This window comes from Crocuta crocuta, unplaced genomic scaffold, assembly GCF_008692635.1.
Source record: "Crocuta crocuta isolate KB4526 unplaced genomic scaffold, BGI_CrCroc_1.0 scaffold248, whole genome shotgun sequence".
Lineage (NCBI taxonomy): Eukaryota > Metazoa > Chordata > Mammalia > Carnivora > Hyaenidae > Crocuta > Crocuta crocuta.
In genome coordinates this window covers 6023165-6048103 of record NW_027532409.1, presented here as the reverse complement: position 1 = coordinate 6048103, position 24939 = coordinate 6023165, and the positions used below count along the sequence as shown (strand labels likewise).

At 50.2% G+C, this 24939-nt stretch overlaps 1 protein-coding gene and 1 long non-coding RNA gene across 6 annotated transcripts in view; one reads left to right on the top strand and one right to left on the bottom strand.

Annotated features, from left to right (window-relative positions):
- Positions 1 to 24939, top strand: part of DLGAP4 (DLG associated protein 4) — an 81861-nt gene that overhangs the window by 10190 nt on the left and 46732 nt on the right. For 3 of the 5 annotated variants that reach the window (XM_077778910.1, XM_077778909.1, XM_077778904.1), the window contains one exon: positions 1579 to 1819. In XM_077778910.1, the coding sequence (XP_077635036.1) occupies positions 1579 to 1819 (241 nt within the window). Of the gene's footprint in view, positions 1 to 1578; positions 1820 to 9769; positions 10612 to 20420; positions 20508 to 24939 lie in introns of those variants that run through there. The other 2 variants (XM_077778905.1, XM_077778908.1) reach the window with 2 other exon arrangements.
- LOC144243765 (uncharacterized) lies at positions 10825 to 24638 on the bottom strand. The gene is made up of 3 exons (XR_013338759.1): positions 24446 to 24638; positions 16582 to 16684; positions 10825 to 11273 (listed from the first exon to the last, which is right to left on the bottom strand). It is a non-coding gene; the product is annotated as an uncharacterized LOC144243765 (long non-coding RNA).

The window sequence follows — 24939 nt, the reverse complement described above, 5'->3', positions numbered from 1 at the left end:
CCTACATTCATATTACAAGGAAATGACAGACCTAATTCCAGAGCCGTGCCTTGACTATAATCCCAAAGCGAGACCTCATTGCCCTTGGCAATCACAAGGGCCTCTAGGTGTTCAGGTTACAGCTGTGGAGGATAAACAACTGTCTCTTGAATACCCACTCCGGATGAATTTTGGGTATGCCACCTGGCCTGCATTTTAATTTATCAGTATTGTCCGATAGAACTTTCTGTGAAGGTGGAGATGTTGTGTACTCCACGCTGTCCAGTAAGGTAGCATGAGCAAGTGAAATGTAGCCAGTGTAGCTAAGCAACTGAATTTTTAATTTAAATTAATTTACACCTAAATAGCCACAATGGTTAGCTGCTACCATATTGGACAGCACAAATTTAGAGCTTTCCAAACATATGCCGCAGATTGGTGATGATCCATCTAGTCGGTTTACCTGATGCAGTGCCAGACAAGTACACACCCATCCCACTTCTTCTAGGTAGGAGACACCGCCCCAGGGGATGGTGAGAGTTGGAGGTCACACACCCGGGTCCAGGGCAGAGCTGGCCCCAGGCCCAGCTCCAGCTTTCCTCCGCATGGTGCTCAATCAACTTCTGCCCTCTCCCTTCTTGCCCAGACTACCCCCAAGACCTCCATTCTGCGTCCATCCTTTGCCAGCTGACTTCTCAGCTTATACAGTGTGGTTTCCAGTTACTCTCATGCCCTTGGACCTGGATAGGACAGACCCTTCCAGGACCCTTGGAGAGTATATGGATGGTGGGCCCCCGTGTGCCCACACTCTCAACTGCAGATCTGTAAGATCGTGGACGGCCATCTCTAGAGACACTTAGAAACCACCTAGACAAGGTTGAACTAGATGTGAGATGGCACATAGCACACTTGTCCCCATTCTCCATCCTGCCCATGGCAGACATTATCACTGCCACTGCCCTCATTCCAGTTTTATCTTCTCTCACCAGACTCTTTGGCATCAGCTTCATCTCTGGCCTCTGCCGCCATTCCAGATTCCTTTCCCAACATTCATTCTGTACCACAGGGCTACATTAATCTTTCTTAAATTCATATTTGGAGTATTGATTCCGCCACTTCCTCACTGGGCACACCTGGCAAATATCATCCCCTCACGGGCCCTCAGTTTCTTTGTGAAAATAAAGGAATCTGACCATAAGATGGTAAATATCTAGCACAGCTACTGCTACTTCCCATTCCAGCATTCAGGGTAAACATTACTAATTGATTATAGCCTTCTTTCTGGCTGCATTCAGATGTGACCTCAAAACCTATCAATTGATCAGTAAGGACACACAAGATCTATTAAGTTATCCTTAATAGTTTCTCCTGCATCGTAGACATGGGAAAATTGAGGTCCAGAGAAGTGACAGGGGCTGTATATATTTCTTAAGGGTTCATCTGCCCACCCGGTACCTTGAGTGACATGGAAGGAAAGGGGGGAGGGGCTGACTTGAGGCCTCACAGACTCTCCAGCCCTGCAGCTGAGCCATCCACCAAGCACCCCATCCTTCCAGAATGGGCACTGCTGACCCCTGACACCCGCCTTTGCCTGGATAGGTACGGGAGGCAGATCTGAGCGACCAGTATGAGGCAGCCTGCGAGTCGGCCTGCAGTGAAGCGGAGTCTGCAGCAGCGGAGGCACTGGACTTGCCGCTGCCCAGCTACTTTCGCTCCCGCAGCCACAGCTACCTGCGGGCCATCCAGGCGGGCTGCTCGCAGGAGGAAGACAGTGTCTCCCTGCAGTCCCTCTCCCCCCCGCCCAGCACTGGCAGCCTCAGCAACAGTCGCACGCTTCCGAGTGAGTACTGAGACGAGGGGGTTGTTTTTGTTTCTCACAAGGGGACCCGAGGACCATTCCTGGTGAATCACATGTGGGGAATGCCAGGGAAGAATCTGTGGTGGGCTAACCAGGGCTGCAGGGATGGTTAGGAGCAAAAGCAAGAGGTCTTGACACTGAACTTCCCACACACTGGCAAATTGGAGGTCAAATGGGGGTCACAGAGGCAGATGGCATCACTGAAGGTAGGGTGAGGGGGGTCAGAGAGGGCTCCTGCTTTGGGATACTTAGATGCAAGGGGCTGTCCAGACCCTGGCTCAGAGCGGCCTGCCTGCTCGTGGGCAGGGCTTACTGAAGCCCTGCCTCCCTGTTTGCGTTAGCTCAGGTAGACGATAGGTGAACCTGTCCGGAGGGTTAGAATCTACAGGGAAGAGGATGGCATCTGCATCGAGCCTTCTCAGAGGTGTGGGTTTGTAAGTTTCTCTCACAGTCACAGAGACAACCTGTCCTTTCTGATACCTGTTCTAAGTCCCCTGGAGATAGTCTATGCGTGATCAGAGAAAAAGGGAACCCTGTGTCACAGAGCAAGCCATGAAAATCAAGACCAAGGAAAATCATAGACAGTTTCTGGTTCAGAAGAGAGAACTTTGATCCCACTCTGGCTAGCTAGTTTCCCTCCCACAGTCTCAGGGTCCTTGTCTATAAATTGAGGCATAAGCCAGATCCCAGAGAGCTCTTGGGGAGATGAAATAAGACTGCATATAGGGAGTGTTCAGGCAGGCTTGCACATGGTGGGAGCTATTATTGCTGGTTCTCAGGCTTGACTCTGACTTTCCTGGCAATCAAAAGCAGTTGGGATTGGATTGTTGTAGGAAAAGAGACATGTTTCGAGTGCTCAATTGGTGTTTGATATAAATAAATGAACTTGAATCCTATGCTATTCTATACACAGAAAATTAGTTTATTGAATGAACGAACTGGTCTTTGCAGGGGGCAGAGCAAGAAACTACTTTATTTCACTGTTATAGCCTTTTCAACCCCTGGGTGATATCTGGGCAGATCCCTGAGCTTTTCCAGTCACTTTTAGACCTTAAGGAATAGTCTCATTTTTAGGTATTAAAAGTCCAGTCTGACCTCACTGCAAAGCTTCAGTTTTATCAACCTCAGATCTCATGCTTCTGCAGGTAGAGCCTGACCTGGGCTATGAAGCCCACAACAGGGAGCTGGGTATGGTGGTTAGTGTCTTCTCTGTTCCTTGTTCACTAGTGGCTGTTTCTGGTCCCTTCAGGTGGGACGGGAAGGTAGCTAAGTGCAGGTGTTGTCTGGTGTCAGGACTTTCTGTACAACAGATGCCATATGCTGGCTCTTTCTGCTAAGTCATGCTTCTGGAGTTTCTTCTGTCCTGCAAGGCCCTTGTGGTGCCTCCTTTCCTGACATGGGCAGTCCCCCTCCAGCCCACTGCTGCTTATTCCCCCTCAGTGTCTCCATCTGCTGGTCCCCTGCCTCCTCACTCGCCTTCTCTCTGGTAGGGTACATGGCCCTGCCAGGCAGGCATCTTGGGCAAAATGCTCCGATGATGACTCCAGCCCTACTTTCTTCCTTGACTCCCACTTTACCTGTGTGAAAATGAGGGTCTTGCCATGTGGGACTCGAAAAGTATGGGCTTCTCTGTCACAGCCTTTGTTCTAGACCTGCTTTCATGGGTAACTGTACCAGTCTAATCCATTTTAGAGGTCTCCTAGCAGATGCTGAGGCCCAGGTTCTAGAGCCTCCAAGATCCCTGCCAGGCTCTCCTGGGTACTCTGCTACAGTCCCATAGGAACCTCAGGTAAGGGGTCAGATTCCCCACATCATCAGGCCCCTGAGAAGTTCTCTAAGCATGAATGGGCCTGGGGGAACGTACAGCATGCCAGCAATTTTCTCCAAATAGACCCTCAGTCCTTAATCTTCCCCAAACCCAATCTCTCATGAATGGACTAAGAATCATGAGTCATGGGCTACATGTCCCAGAACTGTTTGGGTCCCTGCATTGAGCAGCTATTGCTACAATAGTTCTGCATAAAAAACAACCACAAAATTAGTGTAATGCAAAAATTAACACTTGTTTCTTGCTCTCAGTTGTGTGGGTCAGCTGGAACAGATCTGTTCCACATCTCTGTCATCCTCCTTCTAGAACCAAAAGGTCCTCCTGGGATTGGTGGCCCAGCCAGGGCACGTTCTTCCCATGGTGATGGCAGAAGCATAAGAGAGCAAGCTTAGCGAACAAGTACATTTCAAGGCCCCTGTTGGCGCATTATCTGCTGAAATTCTGTTGGCTAAGGGAAGTCATATGACTGAGCTCAAAGACAGGAGGCAGAGAGGTACCCTCCTACCTTTGTGTAAGGAACTGTATTTTTATGGCAATGGTGTGGCTCCAGGGAGGGGTGAAAAATAAGGGTCAATAATTGAATCTACTGTAGTCCACTCTCGTGGCCACATTTATTCATGTCCCTGTCACACAGAAAATACATTTACCCCCAAGACTCCCAAAGTCTCATCCAGTCATAACAACAGGATCTCATGATTTATGTCAGATCTGGATGGGGCTTCCCTTGATTGTGTAACCTAAAATCTAAAAAGAAAAAGAGGGGGGTGCCTGGGTGCCTCAGTCTGTTAAGTGTCTGACTTCAGCTCAAGTCATTATCTTGTGGTCTGTGAGTTTGAGCCCCACATCAGGCTCTGTGCTGACACCTCGGAGCCTGGAGCCTGCTTCATATCCTGTGTCTCCCTCTCTCTGTGCCCCTCCCCTGCTCACGCTCTGGCTCTCTCTCTCTCTCTCTCAAAAATAAACATTAAAAAATTTTTAAAAAGAAAAAGAGGCCAAAATTCAATCAACCACAGCTCCCCCGATCCTCTCACCAGTCTATCCTGTGTGGATGACCCAGCATCTGGCACATCTGACTTTATTTTTTATTTTTTAATGTTTTATTTATTTCTAGGAGAGAGAGAGAGAGAGAGAGAGAGAGACAGCATGAGCAGGGGAGGGTCAGAGAGAGAGGGAGTCACAGACTGAAACAGGCTCCAGGCTCTGAGCTGGCAGTCAGCACAGAGCCCGACGCGGGGCTCGAACACACGAACCGCGAGATCATGACCTAAGCGAAAGTCGGACGCTTAACCGACTAAGCCACCCAGGCGCCCCTGGCACATCTGACTTTAAATGTAGGGACGTGGACCTCCAAATATTCTTAGTTTGGGGGCTTCAGTCCAAACCAAGACACTTAAGAAAGTATCATCTGACACCTACCCAGACATCTGTGTACACATGCACCAACTTTTATAGACATATATGAAGTTGTATACCTATATATGTTTTTAAAAGTTATAAAAATGCATGCACACTGATATTCTCACATGTGCACATCTACACGTGATCTCTACATGCACCTGCGTAGGTACTCACAAACGTGTGTCTCTAAGACTCATACCACCTCCATACCCATGAGGAACTCATGCCTCTAGTAGATTGAAACCATAAGAAAAATTCACCCCTGACATATCCCCAGTCAGCCCCCCGTCAGGTGTCCATAGTGACCACTACATACTTGCTCATCTCTCCTCCACCCTCTGACCCCCTTATCCTCAGCAGGTAAACCCACCTGCCTCACAGGGAAAACCAAAGCCACACGGTATCTTTGTGCTGGGTTAGGAAAGGGCACTCCCCACCAAGAGTTATTGCCATCTGCCGAAAAATTGTCATGATGTACAATTTTTATTATAATGAGGTCTTTTACTGCCATCTGCCACAAATTTGTCATAATAAGTATATAATTCAATTATGTCTGTGTTGTAAACAGCACCCCCCTTAGATGTGGCATCCTTAATCAGTGTAAAACTTGTATAACCATACCCTGGCAAACTTGTAATCCCCTCCCTTCATATAGACCCACACCAACACACAGGCCCACCCTCATTCAGCCACTGTTTCCCTGCAGGGGTCACCCTGCTCAGAAGGCTGCCTCCTCCCAGGAAGTGAGAATTCTGGGCCCCATGTTTGCGTGCACACGTACACACACACACACACACACACACACACACACACACACCCCTAGGGCAGTTCTGAGCCCCCAGGTTGCTGAGGGGTTTCAAAGTTCTTTGTTGCTTTCTCATGGGCATGTACTCAGGCCTTATGCAAGGATGTAGGTGGATATGGGTAAGGAGTGGTTACTGAGGCAGTGAGAGCCTGGAAGGGGAGGACCCCTCTGGACTGGCCTTGGGCAGAGCATGGAGCTGCCCACCCACCCACCACTTAGAGCTCGCCAGCTTCTAGCTGCCAGTACTGCTGCTGCCACCCCCTCTCTCGCTCCCTCCCCCTTTCTGACCCAGATTCCACATTCCAGAAATAGCTCTGGCAGGTGACTGGCAGGCAGGGTCAGCTCCAGCTAAGATGGGAGGGGAAGCAGCAGCTTGGCTATATATATGTGACCCTCCCGGCCAAAGGACTTACGCGAGAGGGGCCACAGGGGTGCCATCAGCCCCTCAGTCTGGCCCCTCCAGCCTCCTCTCACCCTCTGGGAAAGAGAAGAAAGAACAAAGAAAACTCTCCCTCCCACTTCCTCTCTTCTCTTCCTCTGCCTAGTTCTGCCGTTGGTGCTCATTCTCCTCTCCTCCCTCCCTTTCTCCATCCCTTTCTTTCTGTTTCCCCTGCTCTCTCCCCCTCTCACCTCTTCTTAACCTTTAGTTTACCTCCTTTAGCCCTGTTCTTCCCGTGTCCCCCCGCTTCCTCCCCTCCCAGTTTCTGGCCCTCTTCCCTCCCTAGCCTTCCCTTCTGTGTCTCTCCCACTCCCTCTGAACCACAAAGGAGGCTTGGCATCACCCAGAGACCTGGGTGGCAAACCTCCCACCCCACCCCCAGCTCCTACCAGCTGCTTTCTCTGCACCTGCACACGTTTCCACATGAATGTGTACACACACACACACACACACACACACACCAGGTACATATGCTTGGGGGTACTCCCTGTCAGTGCTTGAAACTCTAGGCTGAGCTGGGATACTTTCCTAGCCTGGAATATACCCTTGCTCCTTGCTCAGGAGCCCTGAATTCTAGTTTTCTGTCTCTTGTGTCACTCTGGGTAGGTTCTGGCTCCTCCCTGTGCCTCAAATTCTCCATCAATGTTGTGAGTCTTGGGTTTGGAGACCCCTCTCCCTGCCTGAATACCTCCCATCCAAGTCATCTTTTTTTTTTTTTAATTTTTTAAATTTTTTTTTAAAATTTCTAGGAGAGAGAGAGAGAGAGAGACAGCGTGAGCAGGGGAGGGTCAGAGAGAGAGAGAGTCACAGACTCCGAAACAGGCTCCAGGCTCTGAGCTGGCAGTCAGCACAGAGCCCGACGCGGGGCTCAAACCCACGAACCGTGAGATCATGACCTGAGCGAAAGTCAGACGCTTAACCGACTAAGCCACCCGGGCGCCCCCACGTCATCTTCTTACAGCCTTCTTTGTCCCCTCCCGTCTCTCCCAGAATGTTCCTAGTTTCTCCTCTGATTCACTCCCTCCTCCACAGATAGAGGGAGGGAGGCTGACAAGATTCCAGTAAGCGGTCAACCCTCCAGTCAGCCTTGTCCCCCTGAAGCCATCTCCCAGGCCTAGCCCTCCACAATCTCTGGTTATTATACTATAGATTCCTGTCAGATTGGACACTCCAGTTCCCAGCGTGTCGGGGCTGAGAGGAAGCTTGAAGACCATCATGTCCAGAGATTGCAAACAGACTTCAACTCCTGTGTCCTCTCTGATCCCTGGAGCCCAGGACTGAGATTTAGTTAAGCAGAGAAGGGTGCCACCATCGATTGGTGATGTCTGCTGTGGCCAGAATATTTATACATATCTGACATTCCTGAGTTAACCTGGTTTAACCTCACATACATATACATATACACATGTGCAGACATCTTTCAAAGAAACTACAGCCTAGAGAAGATGAGTCAGGTCAAGGTCACCGGCTTAGTAGGTCAAGGAGCGATTTCTCACCTGGGTCTGCCTGACTCCTAACCCCCTAGTTTCTCATTGTCCTGTGGGTGGGTGAGCCATCCAAGGGCCTGGTAAAGAGACATGGCATGGTTACAAGAGTTTCAGGGAGAATTATGTGGCAAGCTGGACAGGATGGACTGGAGGTCCAGGCAAGGCAGTGAGGCCTGGGCAGGGGCCATAGGGTCAGAGAATAATAAGAGGATCCAGGAGGCCTTCCTGGAGTGGTGATGAGAGGTCAGAATTCCCTGTTGCTGTACCTCTGCACAGGAGGCACTGAGCAGAAGGCAGGCTTCCTCTCAGGGCTCTACCAAGCCTTGGTCCAGGACAGTCCTGGTTAACCAAATACCTACTGTGTGCTCAGTGCCCAGATCATCACCCTTCTAAATCCCGTTTTTAGGCAGACACATTGAGCCTTCTGGCGGGAAATAGTGACTGGGCTTAAGAACTGGTCGACAGGCTATCAAGCCCAGGATTGAGATTCTTGAACAAGGGGCATTCTTACACCCTCAGGGGTAGAGAGGTCACTCCCGAGGAGGAAAGACCAAGGTGCTTAAATGGAACCTTAGAGCCCCTGCTAAGTAATGCTTGAGGACATGAGCCTTGTAATCAGGCCACTTTTTCATTGGATAGATGTTTATTGATCACCTACAGTGGGCCAGGCTGTGCTCTAGCCACCAGGGACACCACAGTGAACAAAACAGAAGCCCCTGCTCTCTTGGAGAGTACCTTATGTTGGGGTGGGAGAAGTAGATAAAACAATAAACATAAATAACGCGTAAATATATGGTTCATTGGAAAATAGCCTGGGTGGGGGGGCATTGTTTCAGCAGAAACAGGACAGCTAGGGTAGACCTCACTGAGAAACAAATGTTTAAACAGAGACACTTGGAGGAAGCTGAGCAAGTATGCCAGGCAGGGAGAAGAGCCCCTGAGGCAGGAGGGTGCCTGGTGAGTCGGAGCAGGGGCAGGATTCCCTGTGGTGGGGGTAGAGTGAGACTGACCCTGGCTCTTCCTCAGGGGCTTCTTGAAATTTTCTAGGTAAATCCATTTGAAGATAAAAGCTAAGTGAATAGCACAGGTGAAGCAGAGCCACTGTGAGTAGGGCAAAGCAAGCTAATACTTTCAAAGTGCTTAGCCCAGTTTTTGGCATCAAAGTGGCTCCATAACCCTCATTTTCTTTTGTTGTTAGTATGACTCTATACAAAAATCGCTACAGTGGTATCAGAAACACTGTTTCATCTTATTCAGTAAGATTCCTTTCTCCATTTTACATTTGTTAAAGAGATGCACAGAGAAGGCAAGGACTTCCCTAAGTCAGCAAGGCAGGTCAGGGAAGGGGAGTTGGGTCTGTGGACGGCGGACCTGCTACAGGTACAGCCTGGAGGGCTGAGGCCGTAAGGAAACGAACGACTCAAGACCAGGACTACATGAGGAGTGGGGGCCTCGCGGGAGAGAAAATAAATGGGAACTGGGAGGGCCGTGAGACCTGAAGGGTCTACGGATTCAGGCAGCGCCTATGGCGCTTTCCCCTTCAGGACACACTGAGTGTGTGCTGGTTTTAGTTTGCCGAGGACGACTCGAAGGCTCAGGGAGACTGAAAGAGCATCTCATGCAAGGTCACACAGCCCTCCAAAGGGCGAGTAGGGATTCGAACCCAATCTAGAGGATTCCGTATGAGGACAGCAAAGGGAGGATGGAGGAGAGGGGACAACTGGAAACATTTAGGACCTAGAGTCCATAGTACTGGAGGTCTAATTTGACCATGCAGGGTTGAGCTCAGGCTGCTTGCTGTGACCCTCAGTTTCCCCCAGTGACAGCAAGGTGTCGCCACGGTGAACTACAGCGAACTCGCACCGCTCTTCCCTCGGCACGGAGCATGCGTCTCGTTCCAGCTGGAACCGGTTTGGCGGGGCGGCTCGAGGGGCGGAGTCCCCGGTGCACGGGCATGCGCGTGCCGNGCCCGCCCGCCCGCTCGCGCTTCCGTCCTTCTGTCCGGCTGCCAGCCTTCGGGCTCGTCTCCCCGCTCCGCCCGCTTTGTCTCTCCCCGGCTCGCTGTCTCTTTGTCTCTGCCCTCGCGGTGCCTCACAGCCCCTCCCTCGCGCCCCGATCTCGGGTCCCCCTCAAAGCGCTCCTCATCCCTCGGAGCCTCCCTTTCTGAGCTCCCGGTTCCTCGGGACTCCCCCTCACGGTGCCCCCACATCTTTGGGGGCCTTCCCTTCAGAATACCCCCCTCACTCCCCCACGACTCCCCTCTGAGATTCCCGCACATCCTTTGGAGACGTCCTCCCCTCTGTACCCCCCTCAAACCCCTGTGGTCTTGCTCTCCTCTTAGCCCTCATTTCTTCGGGGTTTTCCCTCTTGGTGCTCCCCCCCCCAATACACGCCGGGACCTGCGAGATCCCTTTAGGGTCTCCTTTGGACCCCCGCAAAGCTCCCCAGCTCCCAGACTTCACCCCTCCCTGCATTCTCTTGGTTTGTCTCAGTGGCTGTCTCTCCTTGTTCTCTCTCAGGAGTCTGTGCCCCCCCCCACTTCTGGGGGTTGGGGTCCCCCGCTTTGCTTTCCCTGCCTCTACCCCCGCTCTGTCTCAGTGGCCTCACCACTCAGTGGCTCTTGTGCTGAAGGCCCCCTTTTGAGCCTGCTCCTTTTTGCCCGGGGCTCTTGGCCCCTTTGCTCCCTCTGCCCTGCCCCCTGTCTCCCTGCTTTCTGCTCCCTTGTCTCTCCCTCTCCCCTTTTCTGTCTTTGCCGGTCTCTGGGTCTCTGACCCCCTCCGGCCCTCATGGCTTTGTGTCTGGAGCTCTTGAAGCAATGTGAGTGGTGGGGTGTCCGGGTCGGGCCGGAGTCCGCCCGCAGGCTGGCCGCGGCGAGGCTCCATGGGGTTGGTGCTGGGGCTAGGGCTGGCGCTGGGGCAGGAGGCTCTGCGGCCTCCCAAGAAAGGGGCAAGGAGGGAGGGGCCAGGCCGTCTGGCAGAGGTGGGAGTGGGGGGCATTTCTGCTCTGAGGCTTCTGCTTTAGTTGCTTGAGTGTGTGGATGGTGCCATGGGCTGGACGTCCTGCCCACTTGGTCCTGCATGGCCTGGCACTTTGTGATCGCTTGTGGGCAGGCCTGGGCTATTTTGGAGCTGGCAGGATGTGATATCACTTGGGCGTTTATTTAGACCCGGTTGGGGGTGGGGGCTGCGTTCTTGCCAACTTGAGTAATGAAATTTTGCAGGGGGGTGCGGTCTTCTAGGCAGCTGGGATGTAGGGTTCATGGCCAGAGCTTTGCAGGCCACCAGGCTGGGCAGGTGAACAAGGGACTGTGCTGCCTTGGTCTTGGTGAGACTCTCAGTCGAGATGGGGGGAGACAGGAGTTGTTCTCAATCTGACCACCCTTGAGTATTTCTTTCGGTGGTCTGAGAACTCCGGGCCTTGATTCTGCCGGCTTCATGCTGCGTGAGACCTTCCATCTCTCCAAGCCTCAGTTTCTCTATCTGTAAAAAGGGAATAATTGTGTAGCCTCACTGGGTTGTCGTCAAGATCAAATGAAACCTCTGTAGACATGATTTGTGAAGTGTCACTGTGTCTTTAAACTGAGCCCCAGAGGGGAAGCTGCTTGCCTAGGTTACACAGCTAGTTCCTGGCAGAACAAGGACAGGGATCCAGCCCCAGATTCCCTAGCCAGAGTTCTTTACCCCTCATTCCATTACTACCTGATTATTCAGGAATATGCCTGCTTTTCCAGTAGGGCAGGGAGCAAGCCGTCCCTTATTTATGCCTTGATTCCTGGTTACTCTTTGTCCATTTGCAAAGATAGGCAGGTGTGTCATAGCTGGACACCTATGCTGGGAGACACTTTGACTTGCCGTGTTCCATCCCATTGTTTTTTGAGGGTGGGCCCTGCGTGGCCAGTGGCACTTGGGAATAAACTCACTCAGCTTGTGGTTGTGAGCCTTTGTTGCTTTTCCTGCTTCTCTAAGAGTGGGGGAACAAAGGCCCCAACTGGGAGCCTTTGTCAAGGAGCCCAGGATGTCCTAGAACTTTGGAACAGATGAGATCAGCTGCTGTAGCACCCTAGTCTTAGAGACCTGCAGGCACCTATGGAGGGTTGAGCAAGGACTCCTGGCACTTCTGTGGCACTGCCTCTCAGGAGGGCACTGTCAGGCTGGTGTCACTTGCCCTTGGGTGTATGACAGTTTCCAACATCCATTGATCTTTTACTCTGGGCCCAGTGCTTGACACACTGTACAGACTGCTTGTGATGGGGAGGAAGAAGGGCTTGGTCTTTGGCCTGGAGGTAGGGGCTCTGGTTTCTGGTCTCCATATCTTACTCTCAGGGAGGCCACTTTCCCCTGGGCTTCAGTTTCCTTATCTGTAAAATGAGGATCATAATCTTTTGTCTTAAGACTGATTCTGAAATCACAGAATCCCTAAAGAAATTCTGTGAGGCTGAATGCCAAGGTTCTGTTCCTGGTTATGCCCAGGTACTGTGCGACTTCAGACAAGTGCTTCCCTCTTTCTGTATTTTTCTTTCTGAAAAATGAGAGAGTGGATGGTGTGGTCTCTTTGGTGCTTCCATCTCCAACATTTGAGGATTCTAAAGTAACTCAAAGGCCACCTATTTGCACCTACATCTCATCTGATTTGTTAACGGTGTGCTTGGCCCCAGAACAAGAGGGAGAATGTGTTGAATGGTGCAAGACGTGTGCTGACCATGTGCTGTGGGGTCTCGTCATAGACGAGAGCTCCTGCCTGGGCAGAGGGTTCAGAAGACATTCCAGGAGGAGGCAGTGCTTGAGTTGGGCCTCTACACCAGGCATGTTCTGCCGCTAATACAAACTGTTTCAGAGTAGAATTAATGTGGGTTTTAGAGCCATAAACACCTGGTTTCAGTTGGTCTCCATCACTCACTGTGGGCAGTGAGTTACTTTCTCCATCACTCACTGGGCAGGTTATTTTCTTTGAGCTTCAAGTTTCCTCATCTGTATACAAGATCATCATATTTACACTGTAGCATTGTGGTGAGGATTAAGCGAGATTATATATTTAAAAAACACCTAGTACACAATAGGCATTTAATAAATGTGAGCTTTTCTTTCCCAGTAATATCTAGAGCACTTTTTTCTTTGCGGGAACAAGACAGAGACCCAGCCTCTCCCCTGCCTCCCATCCCCTGCCCCCCTGGTGTTGAGGTTGAGGTAACAAGGAAAGCACCTGACTGTTGTAATAAATAATAGGAGTAATCCTTTAATCTCTCACTTGTGAGGAGCAGTGCCAGGCATTGTGTCATCGGTCAGGTTCTTTTCTGGCTATTGTTCCTCACAACAGTCCTGGGAGGAAGTCAGAAGACATTGGAGTTCTCTCTGCTTCACAGGTGAATGAAGAATAGGAGGCCCAGAGAGGGACAGGAAGCTGCTCAGGGTCCCACAGCATGGCAGTGTCGGAGTGGGCTTGAGCCTAGCCCTGTTGACTTTTCTTCTCCACAGCTTTGCTCCAAATTTATTGCTTCTGCCTGGTAGCCTGTCCCTCAGGCCCTTCTCTGGGTCTGGTATCTATTCTGCAAGGAGGGTTTGCTTGACTTTTCCTCAGCCTCTGAGCTCTTCTCAAACTTAAACGGGACTAGCTTTAGGCTGGGTAGAGACTGAGTCACCATCTTCCCTGGCTATCTCATCCTGGGCAGCAAGCAGACACACCCAGAGGGCCAGAGACTCGCCAGTTGTAGACAACAGCACGGCAGGCATTCTTCCCAGGAGCTCAGATTGGCTCAGGAATGTCTCTCTTTGGGCTTTAAGGGAAAGGCTGCAGTGGTGGCTCCCCAGGGGTCTGGAAGCATGAGCAGCGTTGAACAGTGGTTGCCTGGCCTTTCCTGCCCCAAATCTTTATTTTGCTATACCCTCCCTGTGGGGCCCTCTCTTCCCTTAGAGGCCCACATTGTCAAATGCTGCCACCTCCTCCAGGAAGTCTCTGATTGCTGCTCTGGAGTTAAACACACTGTGAATTCTGTCCCAGGTCCATACTTACAGAAAAGTGGCCATTGCTGAAAAGTGGTCCCTTCACCTCTCTGCACCTCAGTTTCCTCATATATAAAATTTAGGTCCTTTGGCTTTATAAAGTTTAAGTTCCCCAGAGAGTTTTCTTTGGCAGGTCTAGGGGCAGGAGTCCGCTTTTGAAACCAGCCCTCTGGAGGAGCCTGATGCTGAGAGCCTGCGGGCTGCACTCTGGGAAAAGCTGAACTGAGAGTTTCCTGGGTTTGTATCACAGCTTGGCTTGTCCCCCACTGCGTGACCTTGGACTGATCAAGTTTTGGCACCTCAGTTTTCTTCTGTCATATTGGGATGGAAACCCCTTCCTCACAGGTTGCTGTGAGGATGGGAACCCTGTGGAAAAGGCCCCTTGAGAATAGTGAACCTTGATGCTCCACTGCCACTTACCAGGTGCCAGGGACTGTGCTGAATGGTTTATGGCATCATCTCACTGTATTATTGCAGCAATCCCATGACTCAGGTACCATTATTAGCCTCATTTTACAGGTGAAGAAACTGGCTCCTCCTCATCTTTGTTTTGGGCAGGATTTGTTGTTTTCAGAAGCAAGTTACCCTTCCCTTGCTTAGCCCTGGCAGCAGACACTGTGAGACCTGGCCAGGGTGAGGGCTGTGGAATTGAACACTTAAACAGGAATGCAATCCTGCCATCAACAGGAATTTAATGAGGTTGATGAGGTGTGCAGTCTGAGCACCTCTCAGATTCCCGGGTTTCCCAGTCCTGGCTGTGGCTCCCTCCCCTCCCTTAACCTGTGTTGGAATCAGCTGGGTCCTCACCCACCCACTCCTGGGAACCAAGGCTACCTTAAAGACAAATAATGTCCATATTCCACAGCTGGAAGAGTGTTTCTTGTTTCACAGTGAAGAAGTAGGCCCAGGTAAGGGGGAGGTCGGGGATGTGCCTAGGATCTCACACTAAGACCATGCTAGGGCTGGACAAGAACCATGGCCCTGCCTGCCCACCTAGGTCGCCATTTCTGTGTGTTGCTGGCCTAGGTCACCCAGTGGAGAGTGGGAACACGAAGGTTTGGTTTGGCCAGTTAAGTTTCCGAATAAGACAAGAGCAGGAGAAGTGGTCCCAAGTGGTTGGAGCTAGACTTGGCTCAGCCTGGAGCCAGATGGGCTTGGAAAACACTTTCTGACCAGGGCCCTGGCCTCCCAGCCCGGGGCTGGGCTCTGAGAGGATGGGAAAGAACAGACAGGGCCTCTGCACTTGGGAACATATGGTCTGACAAGGCAGACAAGGCCTACAATTATGAGAGACTGTGTGACAGTCTGTAATTAAGTGTCTGCTGAAGAAAAGCATTGTTTGAGAAGGAAGAAGTGAGTGTGTGCCAGAGGAAACAAGAGCCCTCTTGAAGGGGGCTGGGTTTGCAGAGACAGAGGGTGGGGCTGACATTCTAGGGAATGGTTTGTGCAAAGGCAGAGGTGCGGAGGCTGGAAGGTAAGCATGTATTTAGGGAAAGGGTGAGTAGACTAGTTTTGCTGATGCATCAGGGCTCTGGATGAAAAATCTGGGAGGGGCCAGGAAGTTGTAGGCAACATTGAACATCAGCTGAAAGACAAGAGGCCTTGGGGAGCCATGGAAGGTTTTAGAGCAGGGGTAGCACAGCTGGAGGATTTTTTCCCCCCAAGAAGGTGAATCAGGCTAGATGAATTGGAATAATGAAAATGATGACAGGGAGGTTGCAAGCATGCAGATCAAAGAAGAGGGCGAGGTTTGGGTGGAGCCCATGGGATGGGAAAGGACATTTGGAGTAGCAGGGGGTGTTGTGTTCCCTCAGGAGAGCCTGTCTGGGGGTTTGATGGGCCAGAGGGAAAGATGTTGGGTGTTGCTGCTTTGGGGGAGGAAATAACAGTCTGAGCAAGTTGCTTATATACCTGTTGTATGCCAGGCCTGGTGCTAGGGCCTCCACAGGTACTGTCAGAAATCTTTCCACCCCACTAGACGCAAAGAAAGTTACCAGCCCCCTTTTACAGATAAGGAAAATGTAGCTCAGACCCAGGGCTCACTGTCTGCATACTCTGACTCTTCCCACAGTTCAGCTCTGTGTCTTGGAAAAGAGACTTTTACTCGTAGGGTCCCGGGAATCTGAATCTTCTTGCCCACTGAATTGGGGGCACACAAGTACATCCCCTAAGGCCTAGAAGCCCGTACATTTTTTTTTTATAGTTAATTTATTTTTGAGACGCAGAGAGACAGAGCATGAGCGGGGGACGGGCAGAGTGAGAGGAAGACACAGAATCTGAAACAGGCTCCAGGCTCTGAGCTGCCAGCACAGAACCTGATGTGGGGCTCTAACCCATGAAACGTGAGATCATGACCTGAGCCGAAGTCGGACGCTTAACTGACTGAGCCACCCAGGCACCCCAAGCCCTTACTTTCTAAAGATCTGGAAAGTCAGGGCTGGGTGTCAGTTTAGAATTTCTTTAAGGTAGGAGAGTCAGGGAAGTAAGGGGCCTTCACATCATCAGTTTTACTTCCCAGGCTGTAGGTAGCCTCCAGAGTCGGACTTAATGTGTGTCTTGTCCAACTGTGGGCTCGTCCATGACTGGGTCTGTTGGGATTCTCAGGTGCCACTAGAGAGGGTGTTCCCTGGCCCAGCCAGAGGAATCAGCCACCCACAAAGGCAGGAAGGGACTTGTCCCAAGTTGCTCTCGACACTGGAGAGCCAGGTGATAGAGCCCAGTTCGCATTTCCCAGGCTGGAGCCAGGGATACCTCCTGGGCAGAGAGAAGGGGGAAGGGAAGTGGTACTTACCGAGTGGTTTCCATGGGAGGCAGCAATGGTTGGTCCCAGTGCCAAGCTAGGAAACTGATGGCTTGGCCAGTCGTTCTCCTCTGTGTGTTCCCCTGAGCTGGACCTGGGGTCGTGAGGCAGAGCAACCACATGGCAGGCACAGCCTCTGTGCTCTGCTCACCCCACTCCTCCTTTGCCTCCAGTAAAGACCCCCAGGACCCATATGCCAGTCTACTTTGGCAAATGTTCTGAGCCCAGCTATATGCAAGTTATGATTGTAACCGCACCCATCTTTTTCATACCAAAATCTAGACAAAGGTTTTGATGAGGGATTTTTGTGCTGCTTCAGAACAGACACAGCCTGAGAACATACTCAGACATTGGGACAGTGGACTAGAGCAGTCTGTACTGTTTCTTTCAGTTGCGGTAATTCATTTGATTAATGCTTTACCGTTTCTGATAAATTTGACCATTCGAACATATATTCATTCTTTTAATCTTATTTTCCACACAATGGTTCTGGATCCTTAATATTTGTTTAGCCTGTTTTTGATTTGCAAAGTACTTTCATCCACCTTATCTCAGTAGATCTTATACAACCCTGGGAGGTCATTACTATTCTTGTCCTCCTTGTTTTCCAGAAAGTGACTTGACTGAGGTTACTCTAGGATTCACTGGCTGAGCTGTTTGTTCATTCAACAAATATTTAAGTGCCTGCCGAGTGCCAGGCAGTGAGCTGGCCTTGTCACTACAGTGGCAAGCAGAGCAGTCTTAGAGACTTACTCACTTTCCAGAGTTCACAGCATCACTGAGGTCTAGCCAGGATTTACCCCAGCACTCCTGACCTGCACCCTGGGCTCTTTCCACTGCAGACCCCTGTATTTTGGGCTTGTGGCTTAGATCTAGACTATTGTAGCCTGTGAGCCTTGAACCTAGAGCATGGTGGAAAAGCAAGCCAAGGCTGCAAGTTTCTGCAAACTGAACTTCAAAAGAGACAGAAGAGGTCTTCAGTCATGACTTAATTATTAACAAGAAGGTGAGGAAGGGCATCTCAACAGAAGACCNTCCTCAATATCATGACCTGAGTTTTCTCTAGCCTCCAAATATTTGATTACAGTCTGCACAGGTGTGGAGCCCTGTGGCCATGTGCTGAGCTGGGGACCCTCCCTTGCCTCCTTTAATATTAAATGAGATGAAATAAAGGCAGATCCTAGGATTTCAGACCTTGAAAGGACTCTGGCCCAGCCCCCTCAGGTCCCATGAGTGGGAGCCAAGCCTGAGAGAGGAAGAGACTTGCTAGAATCCCATTTTGAAAGAAACAATCCTTCCTCTTCCCTGACATAATTTCCCCATTACTCCTGGTAGGAGCTCTCTTAGCTGAACCTGTTCCACATTCAGAGCCATATTCACATCTTCCCTGTGCCTTAAGACCAAGTTTTTCCTGAGTCTTCTGACATCTCCCCTGCCCAGAGTTCTATGGTGTCCAGGCTGCCTCCGTCTACTTCAAGGCTAGACCAGTAACCTTTGAGGAGACTTCAAAATCCAGATGCCTGGGCCCTGAGACATAGAGACATAGGGTACATATTACTAGAGTTACTTTTATGTGTAGAAATTACATTTTTATTTAAAAAGCAACTCGTGTATGTGGTTAAACTTTCATACTTTGTGGAAAAAAGTGCCCAGTGAAAAATTAGTCTCTCTCCTACCTCCACTCCTCAGTAATCACTGGGAACAGTCTTGATGTTGCCTTCCAGAAATACTCTTCATATGTGGGCAGCTATGTCAATAGAATCCTTTGTTATTACACAGACGGTGGCATATTCTCTGCCTACAGCCTACTGTTTTGTGCTTTGTTGTTTTCACGCACGTCTAACTCAGTTGCAGATGCACACAGGTTCATGGCCTCCTTTTCCGTGACCAGTCTGTCAGTGGATGGACCACCATTTGTCCAGTCCTCTGCTCAGGGACATTTCGATGGTTTCCAGTGTTGCTGCCCTGAGCAGTGCTGCCAGGAGCACCCTTCCCCACAGTATGTGTGCCTGCAGAGCTGTGGGAGCTATTCCTGCAAGTGAAATTGTTACAAAGAGTCCGTGCACCTAAAATTTTGCTAGATGTTTAAAAAAAATTTTTTAATGTTTATTTTTGAGAGAGAGAGAGTGAGAGCAAGCAAGCACATTTGAGCACGGGAGGGGCAGAGAGAGAGGAAGCAGGCTCCAGGCTCTGAGCTGTCAGCACAGCTTGAACTCATGAACCATGAGATGATGACCTGAGCTGGAGTTGGACACTTAACCGTCTGAGCCACTCAGGCGCCCCTACTAGATGTTTTTGAATTACCTTCTTTTGCATTCTGGAAATATGTATTTTTTAAAAAGCACCCTACCTCCCCTGGATTCAGATTCATTTCCTTGGTCGAGAACAGACTTTTCTAATTCAGCCCAGACAGGGGAAGGGGGTTGGCCAGTGTCACTCAGCAGTCCTCAGCCAATGAGGTATTTTCAGAGTAAGGTGCTGATGAGAGGAAGTGAGGAATGAAGGGAAGAAATGGGCTGCAGGGGTGACAAGATGGGGCCAGGATTGGGTGGAGGAGACTGTTGTAGGTACCTTGGGACCTGTTTATGACTTGGTCTCCAGGGAGAAGCATCCTCCCTCCCACGCTGTATCCTCCTCCTTCCTGTGTTTCTCTGGCTTGGGCTGTACCTGCTTGGCAGCTGCTGGGCCAGTAAACTCATTCATTCAGCAAATATTTACTGAGCTCCTGAATCCCAGTGTAGCCTTGGCCACTATGTCCCTGCCCTTCAGTTTTCTTCATCTGAAAAATGGGGAGGCTCATCCATGCCTTTCTCATGTCACCAGGCTAGTGGGAAAATTTGGTAAACCAGCCAGCAGGGAAACCTCAGAAAGCAGATTATAGTGGTCTTAGCTAGACACTGTGCCAGGCACCCTGGAGTCACTGAGTCTGATGTTTGGACCAGTCCTGAGAGGGCTACCGTCAGTCTTAACAGATGGCCGGGGCAGCTGTTGGTGGGTGTCTCCAGCTGCTGTGTCAGGACAGAGTCAGGCCTGTGCCTAGGATGAACTTGCTTTGCCCCAGGATGCTGGGACTCCAGGGCCTGCTCAGGATGAAGGTGATCAGGTGACCGGTGAGGAGGAGGTGGTCAGGGAGACCAGGAGGGTCCCCACACTGGCCAGTTTTGCCTCCTCCTCTGAGCCAACAGGAAGGTCCTTTAGGGTCCCCCACAAGGCATTTCTGCTGCTTCCTTTCAGCCTTCAGCAGTGGCAGGGATGAAGAAAGGGAAGTTCTATAATTTTTCTAGTTTACAATGACTAGTTTAAAATCACTAGCCTAGTTCCTCTCTCCCATTTTGTCAATGGGAAAACCGAGGCCTGGGTTTGGTCTCTTCCCAGGTATTCCAGTGAGTGTGCAGCCTTCCTAGGATTAGAAGCCAGGTGTTCAGCCCTCCCGGGCCTTAACTCTCACAGTCTTTCCCACATCGTCCCACTCTTTAGTTTCACTTTGGGGTTAAAAACCAAAGTGAAAGAAAAAGCCAAAGCAGGAAGCAGCTGCTTTCAGGCCCAGCCCAGGCTGGGATTGGCCCTGGGGGGACCCAGGCAGAGCTGACCTCACCACAGAAGAGGAGGCCTTTTCTCCCTCTTGCTCTGGAGGCCTGGCAGGGGCTGGGGCCCAGTAGGCCCCAGCTGGGAGAGGCGCCCGGCTAGCAGGCAGGGGCGTTCTGGCCTGCGCTGTCTGGGAGACGGCCAGTCGGACAGGTTTCCTGGTGAAAGTCAACCTCACCTGGGTGTGGCCCCAGGTGAGGAGCTACTGCCTTTTAAACTCCCGTCCTTCTGTCCTTCCGGGGCAGGGCTGAGCTGGGCTTATGCTGGCCTGCGAACGAAATCCTGGCTTCCCAAATCCGGCTTTCCACAGAACAGTCCCATTCTCCCTGAAGGTAAGAGCTAGGGCCCTGTCTCCACTGTGAAGACTTTTAAACTTTTGGTCACTTTGAGGCAGACACTTACCCCAACTTCCGGCAGTTTCTTAAGGACCCAGGTGGCCTGAAAGCCTTTCTGCCCTGGTTCTAGTCCCAGTCGTAAGAACTTGGAGAGGACAGGGGTTGGGGGAGCAGGAGCCCTGGCTTCTCCAAGTGTTTAGGGAACCTCAGGCAAGATCCTGTCCCCTCAGGGCTTCAGATTCCCCATTTGTTTCTTGGCAGGAGGAGCCCTTCTAGCTCTGCTGTTCAGTTGAATCCGTTTTGATCCCTTGGAAGCGAGGGAGTATCTTAACACCTGATTTGGTTGGCCTGTGTATTTCAAAGATTAGCTGTTATCTCACCAGCTGGAGTCTTCAGTTCCTGTGCTTTTTCTAAGAAAATTCTCAGACTTGCCAGAGCAGATAATGGTATCAATTTTGTTGCTTCAACAAATAACAATTTCAGTGTACCTCTCTTCTCTGCACAATCACAGGGTCCCCAAGCACAAAGCCATTTTGGTTCAAGTCCACTCCTTGAGAGCACACGCCGAGCACATGGTAGGTGATCACGTAGGCCTAACCATGTTAAGGCTGAGCCAGGCACTGGGGGAGAAGCCCACACCTCAGCAGTCTCACAGACCTGTAGTTAAGACCCTGGCTTTAGTGACCTACTGCTGGAGTTTAGGTCCTGGGCTGCCACCAAGGGCTGTGAGACCTTGGGCAAGTTGCTTAACCTCTCTAGACCTCAGTTTCTTCATTTGCAAAATAGAGATGATAATACCACCTGGCATAAGTCTCAGCATGTGGACAAGAGAAAGAATGTGTAAAGCACTGAGCACAGTATCTGGTACAGAGGAACTACTTAAAAAATGTTAGCTGCTGCTGTTATTGATATCCAGGGGAAGAGAGAAGACCTGAAATAGCTAAAGACTGTCCATGTCCCATGCCTGGAAAAGTGTAGGTGGACTGGATGGGATGTTTGCCGAGTGCAGGGCTCTGATGGACGCTGGAGTGAATCAAGGCAGGCTTTAGAGAGGAGGTGACCAATACCCCAATAGGTGGGTAGGACCAAGATGGATGGAGATTTTGAGAGGAAGATACCCGGGGCCTGGGGGCGCCCTGGGTAGGAGAGGGGAAGGGATTCTGGATCAGCGAGGAATGGCAGGGGTTGGCTGCCCAGGGCCAGGAGAGCCGAGATCAAGCTAGAATGCCTGCTGAGGGCCATCAGAGTCAACCAGGCACTCAGGGCTTGGTGTTCAGAGCCGGGGTTTGTCTTTGAAGGGTCATCACTCTTTGGACTAGTTTCCTGCTGGGGCCTATTAATGAGTGTGCTGTGAATAAATAGGATAGTTCTAGTGTCTCCTGGAACTTTCTCTCCTTCCCAGGCTTCCAACCCTTCATGACATGGTGTTGCCCTGCACAGGGGTGTGGTAGCAGTCCACAGGTGTCTGCCTGCCTGCCTGGGGACAGTTGTGGGCCAGGGTAGCGTAGGACGAGTGGAGCTTGGCTGACAGCACCTGTAACAGCAGGCTGCCTCCGCTACTGCTGCCCCGGCTGTTTCCTCAGAAGGGGCACAAATAGCAAGTGCATGGAGACACTCGTTAGGAGAGGGTTTGGGTTCATCTGAGCCAATTCCTCCCTCCTCACAAGCCGACCTCCAAACAGCCACCCCCTCTGTTTCCAAGGAGTCAGTCATTCTTGTGCTCAGAGTGCCGGCGTGAGCCAGAGGAGGGTAGGGAAACAAGACAGACTTGGTCTCTTTCCTCAGGGAGCTTCCATCCAGCTTGGAGTCCCCATCCAACCAGGTGACAAATACACAAGATACTGTCTGCTTGTGATAAGAGCCCTGAAAGACACAAATAGATGCTGAGAGGGACCTATTCAGAGAGGATGGGGGAGGGCATGTCCGGGAAGGTGAGGTGAGCAGTGGGAAAGAGGCAGTTGGGCAGATTGGGAACAGAAGGGCTCAGGACCCTCAGGTGGAAAGTGTTTAGCCTACTGAGGGAAGAGGGAGAGGTTCTGTTCTATCTGGAGTGGCCTATGAAGTCAGGCAGGACCTCATCCGTCTCTGTGACCTTGTTTACTCTGAAGCAAACAACTTTCTTGCCCTGTAGGAGCCAGAGGTGTCAATGAATTAAGAGGTGTTTTTGTTTTTGCTTTAAAACTAACATCAGAACTCCCAAATACTGGCCTTCTGATTGGTTTTCATACTGATCCTAAGTCCTCAAAAAAAGGCTTTTCAGCACTTCATATTTATTATTATTAAATATGTATTATTTATTAATAAATATTGTTATTTATTATTAAGTTATCCTAACTTCTTTTTGCATACCACCTCACCATTCACAGGCTTTGTTGCTTCTGTGGACATTTTGTTGCAGATTGCATTTATTGCTGTTTTTAGAGGTAATGCAACAGAGAGGTTAAGTGACTTGCCCAAAGTCACACAGCTTAATCAAGATTTGAAGTGTAGGTTCACTGTTATTTTTATTCTACCACACTACTTCTGTGTAAGAAGGCCAAAGTAGAAGTTTTATGTCTTTTTTGCAAGGTTGCAGCTCTAAAATGATCACAGTTAAAAAGTTTGGTGTGAGGCTCCTGGGTGGCTCAGTTGGTTGAGCATCCAACTCTTGATTTCAGCTCAGGTCATGACCTCACAGTTCGGTTCATAAATTCAAGCTCTGCATCTGGCCTTGTGCTGATAGCACGGAGCCTGCTTGGGACTCTGTCTCTCCCTCTCTTTCTACCCTTCATCTGTGTGCACTCGCTCTCTCTCTCTCTCTCCCCCTCCCTCCCTCCCAAAATAAATAAATAAATTTAAAAACATTTTTGGTATAGAATGCTATAATAGTAATTGTGTCCAGGCAATGAGATTAGAATGACCTTTTTCCCCTATTTTCTATAATGCTATTTATAGTTAATTCTTTTTTTGGTTTGTTTTGTTTTTAAGAGAGAGAAAGTGTGCACAGGCGCAGGGCAGGAGCAGAGGGAGGGAGGGGGAGAGAGAGAGAGAGAATATCTTAAGCAGGCTCTGTGTCGAAGCAGGACTTCATCCCAGGCTCTTGGGATCCTGACCTGAGCCAAGAATCGGATGCTCAACCGACTGAGCTACCCAGGCTCCCCTGAATTCTTTCTATTTCCCTTTCTTGAATGTCAGGAAGGAAATTGTAGGCAGATTATAGATCACCCCCTTCTCACAAACACATTTAATTCAAAGTAGGAATTTTAAACATTCACATTATAGTGTTTTAAATATTTCGTGACTTTTGGATTTGGGGTGTAAAACAGCAATTTGATAATTGGGGCTTATTGGTAGAGAATTCCTCAGTAGACTCCTCAGTAGTTTCCCCTTTTTAAAAAATTGGGATAAAATGCACATAACAACAATTTACCATCTTCCCTGTTTTTAAGTGTACAGTTCAATGTCATTAATACACTCATGTTATTTTACCACCATTCACTCCAGAACTCTCTTCATCTTGCAAAACTGAAAATCTTCACACATTAAACAACTGCTCTCTGTTCCTCCCTCCCCCCAGCCCCTGGCGGCAGTCCCCATTCTACTTTGTCTCTGAATTCAGCTACTCTAGATGCCTCATTCACAGGCCCATTTTAAGAGGATGTATTGGAAAGGGAGGTATGTGATATCTCCGAATAATTAAGTCTCTGGGTGGTGATTAATTCTCCCAGGGAATGCACACACTGCAACTCGCAGTTTTATGTGACCGCGTTTCAGCAGAGTTGTTAAAAGACCGATCATCTCCTGGGAGGGTTTTCTCCACAGAGGTGGCCTTGGTTCCAAAGCCCAAGGTAGCGGCATGGAGCCTAGCCTCAGCCCCCCTGTGGGGGCAGAATAATAGGATGGGGAAGGCTGTGGATTTCATCATAGGACCCAGGCACAGTTCCTTAACTACTTACTTGCTGTGGCAAGAGACTTTGGACCAAGTCTCTCCACCTCTCTCAGTCTCAGCTTCCTCCTCTGAGAAATGGGACAATACTTCCTGTCGTGTGGACATCCCAAATCGGTGAGATGGATAATGGACTTCCTTATGCAGTCTTGAGGATCCTAGCACAGTGTTCAAATGTGGTTAAAGGCAAGGCAATTAGGGCTCCGGATCTCCATTTTACAGAAGAAGCAGAGACTTAGAAGTGACTGGCCCGAGGTCATTCAGCACTTCAGAGACATGATGGAGCTGAAACCCAGCCACCCTCACTCAAGTTGCAGCTGTTGAGCGTTCCTTATGTAAGGAACCTTCTTTTGAAGGTTAGGAGACTGTGAAACAAATAGTTGCCTTCCCATCTTACTGGATTTCAGACATTGCCCAAGAAACTCTGTTGTTGATGGGCCTGCAGGGGAGGACGAGGGGTTAAGGTTTTAGGTGGGGAGTTAAGGACAGTGATTCTGCATCATA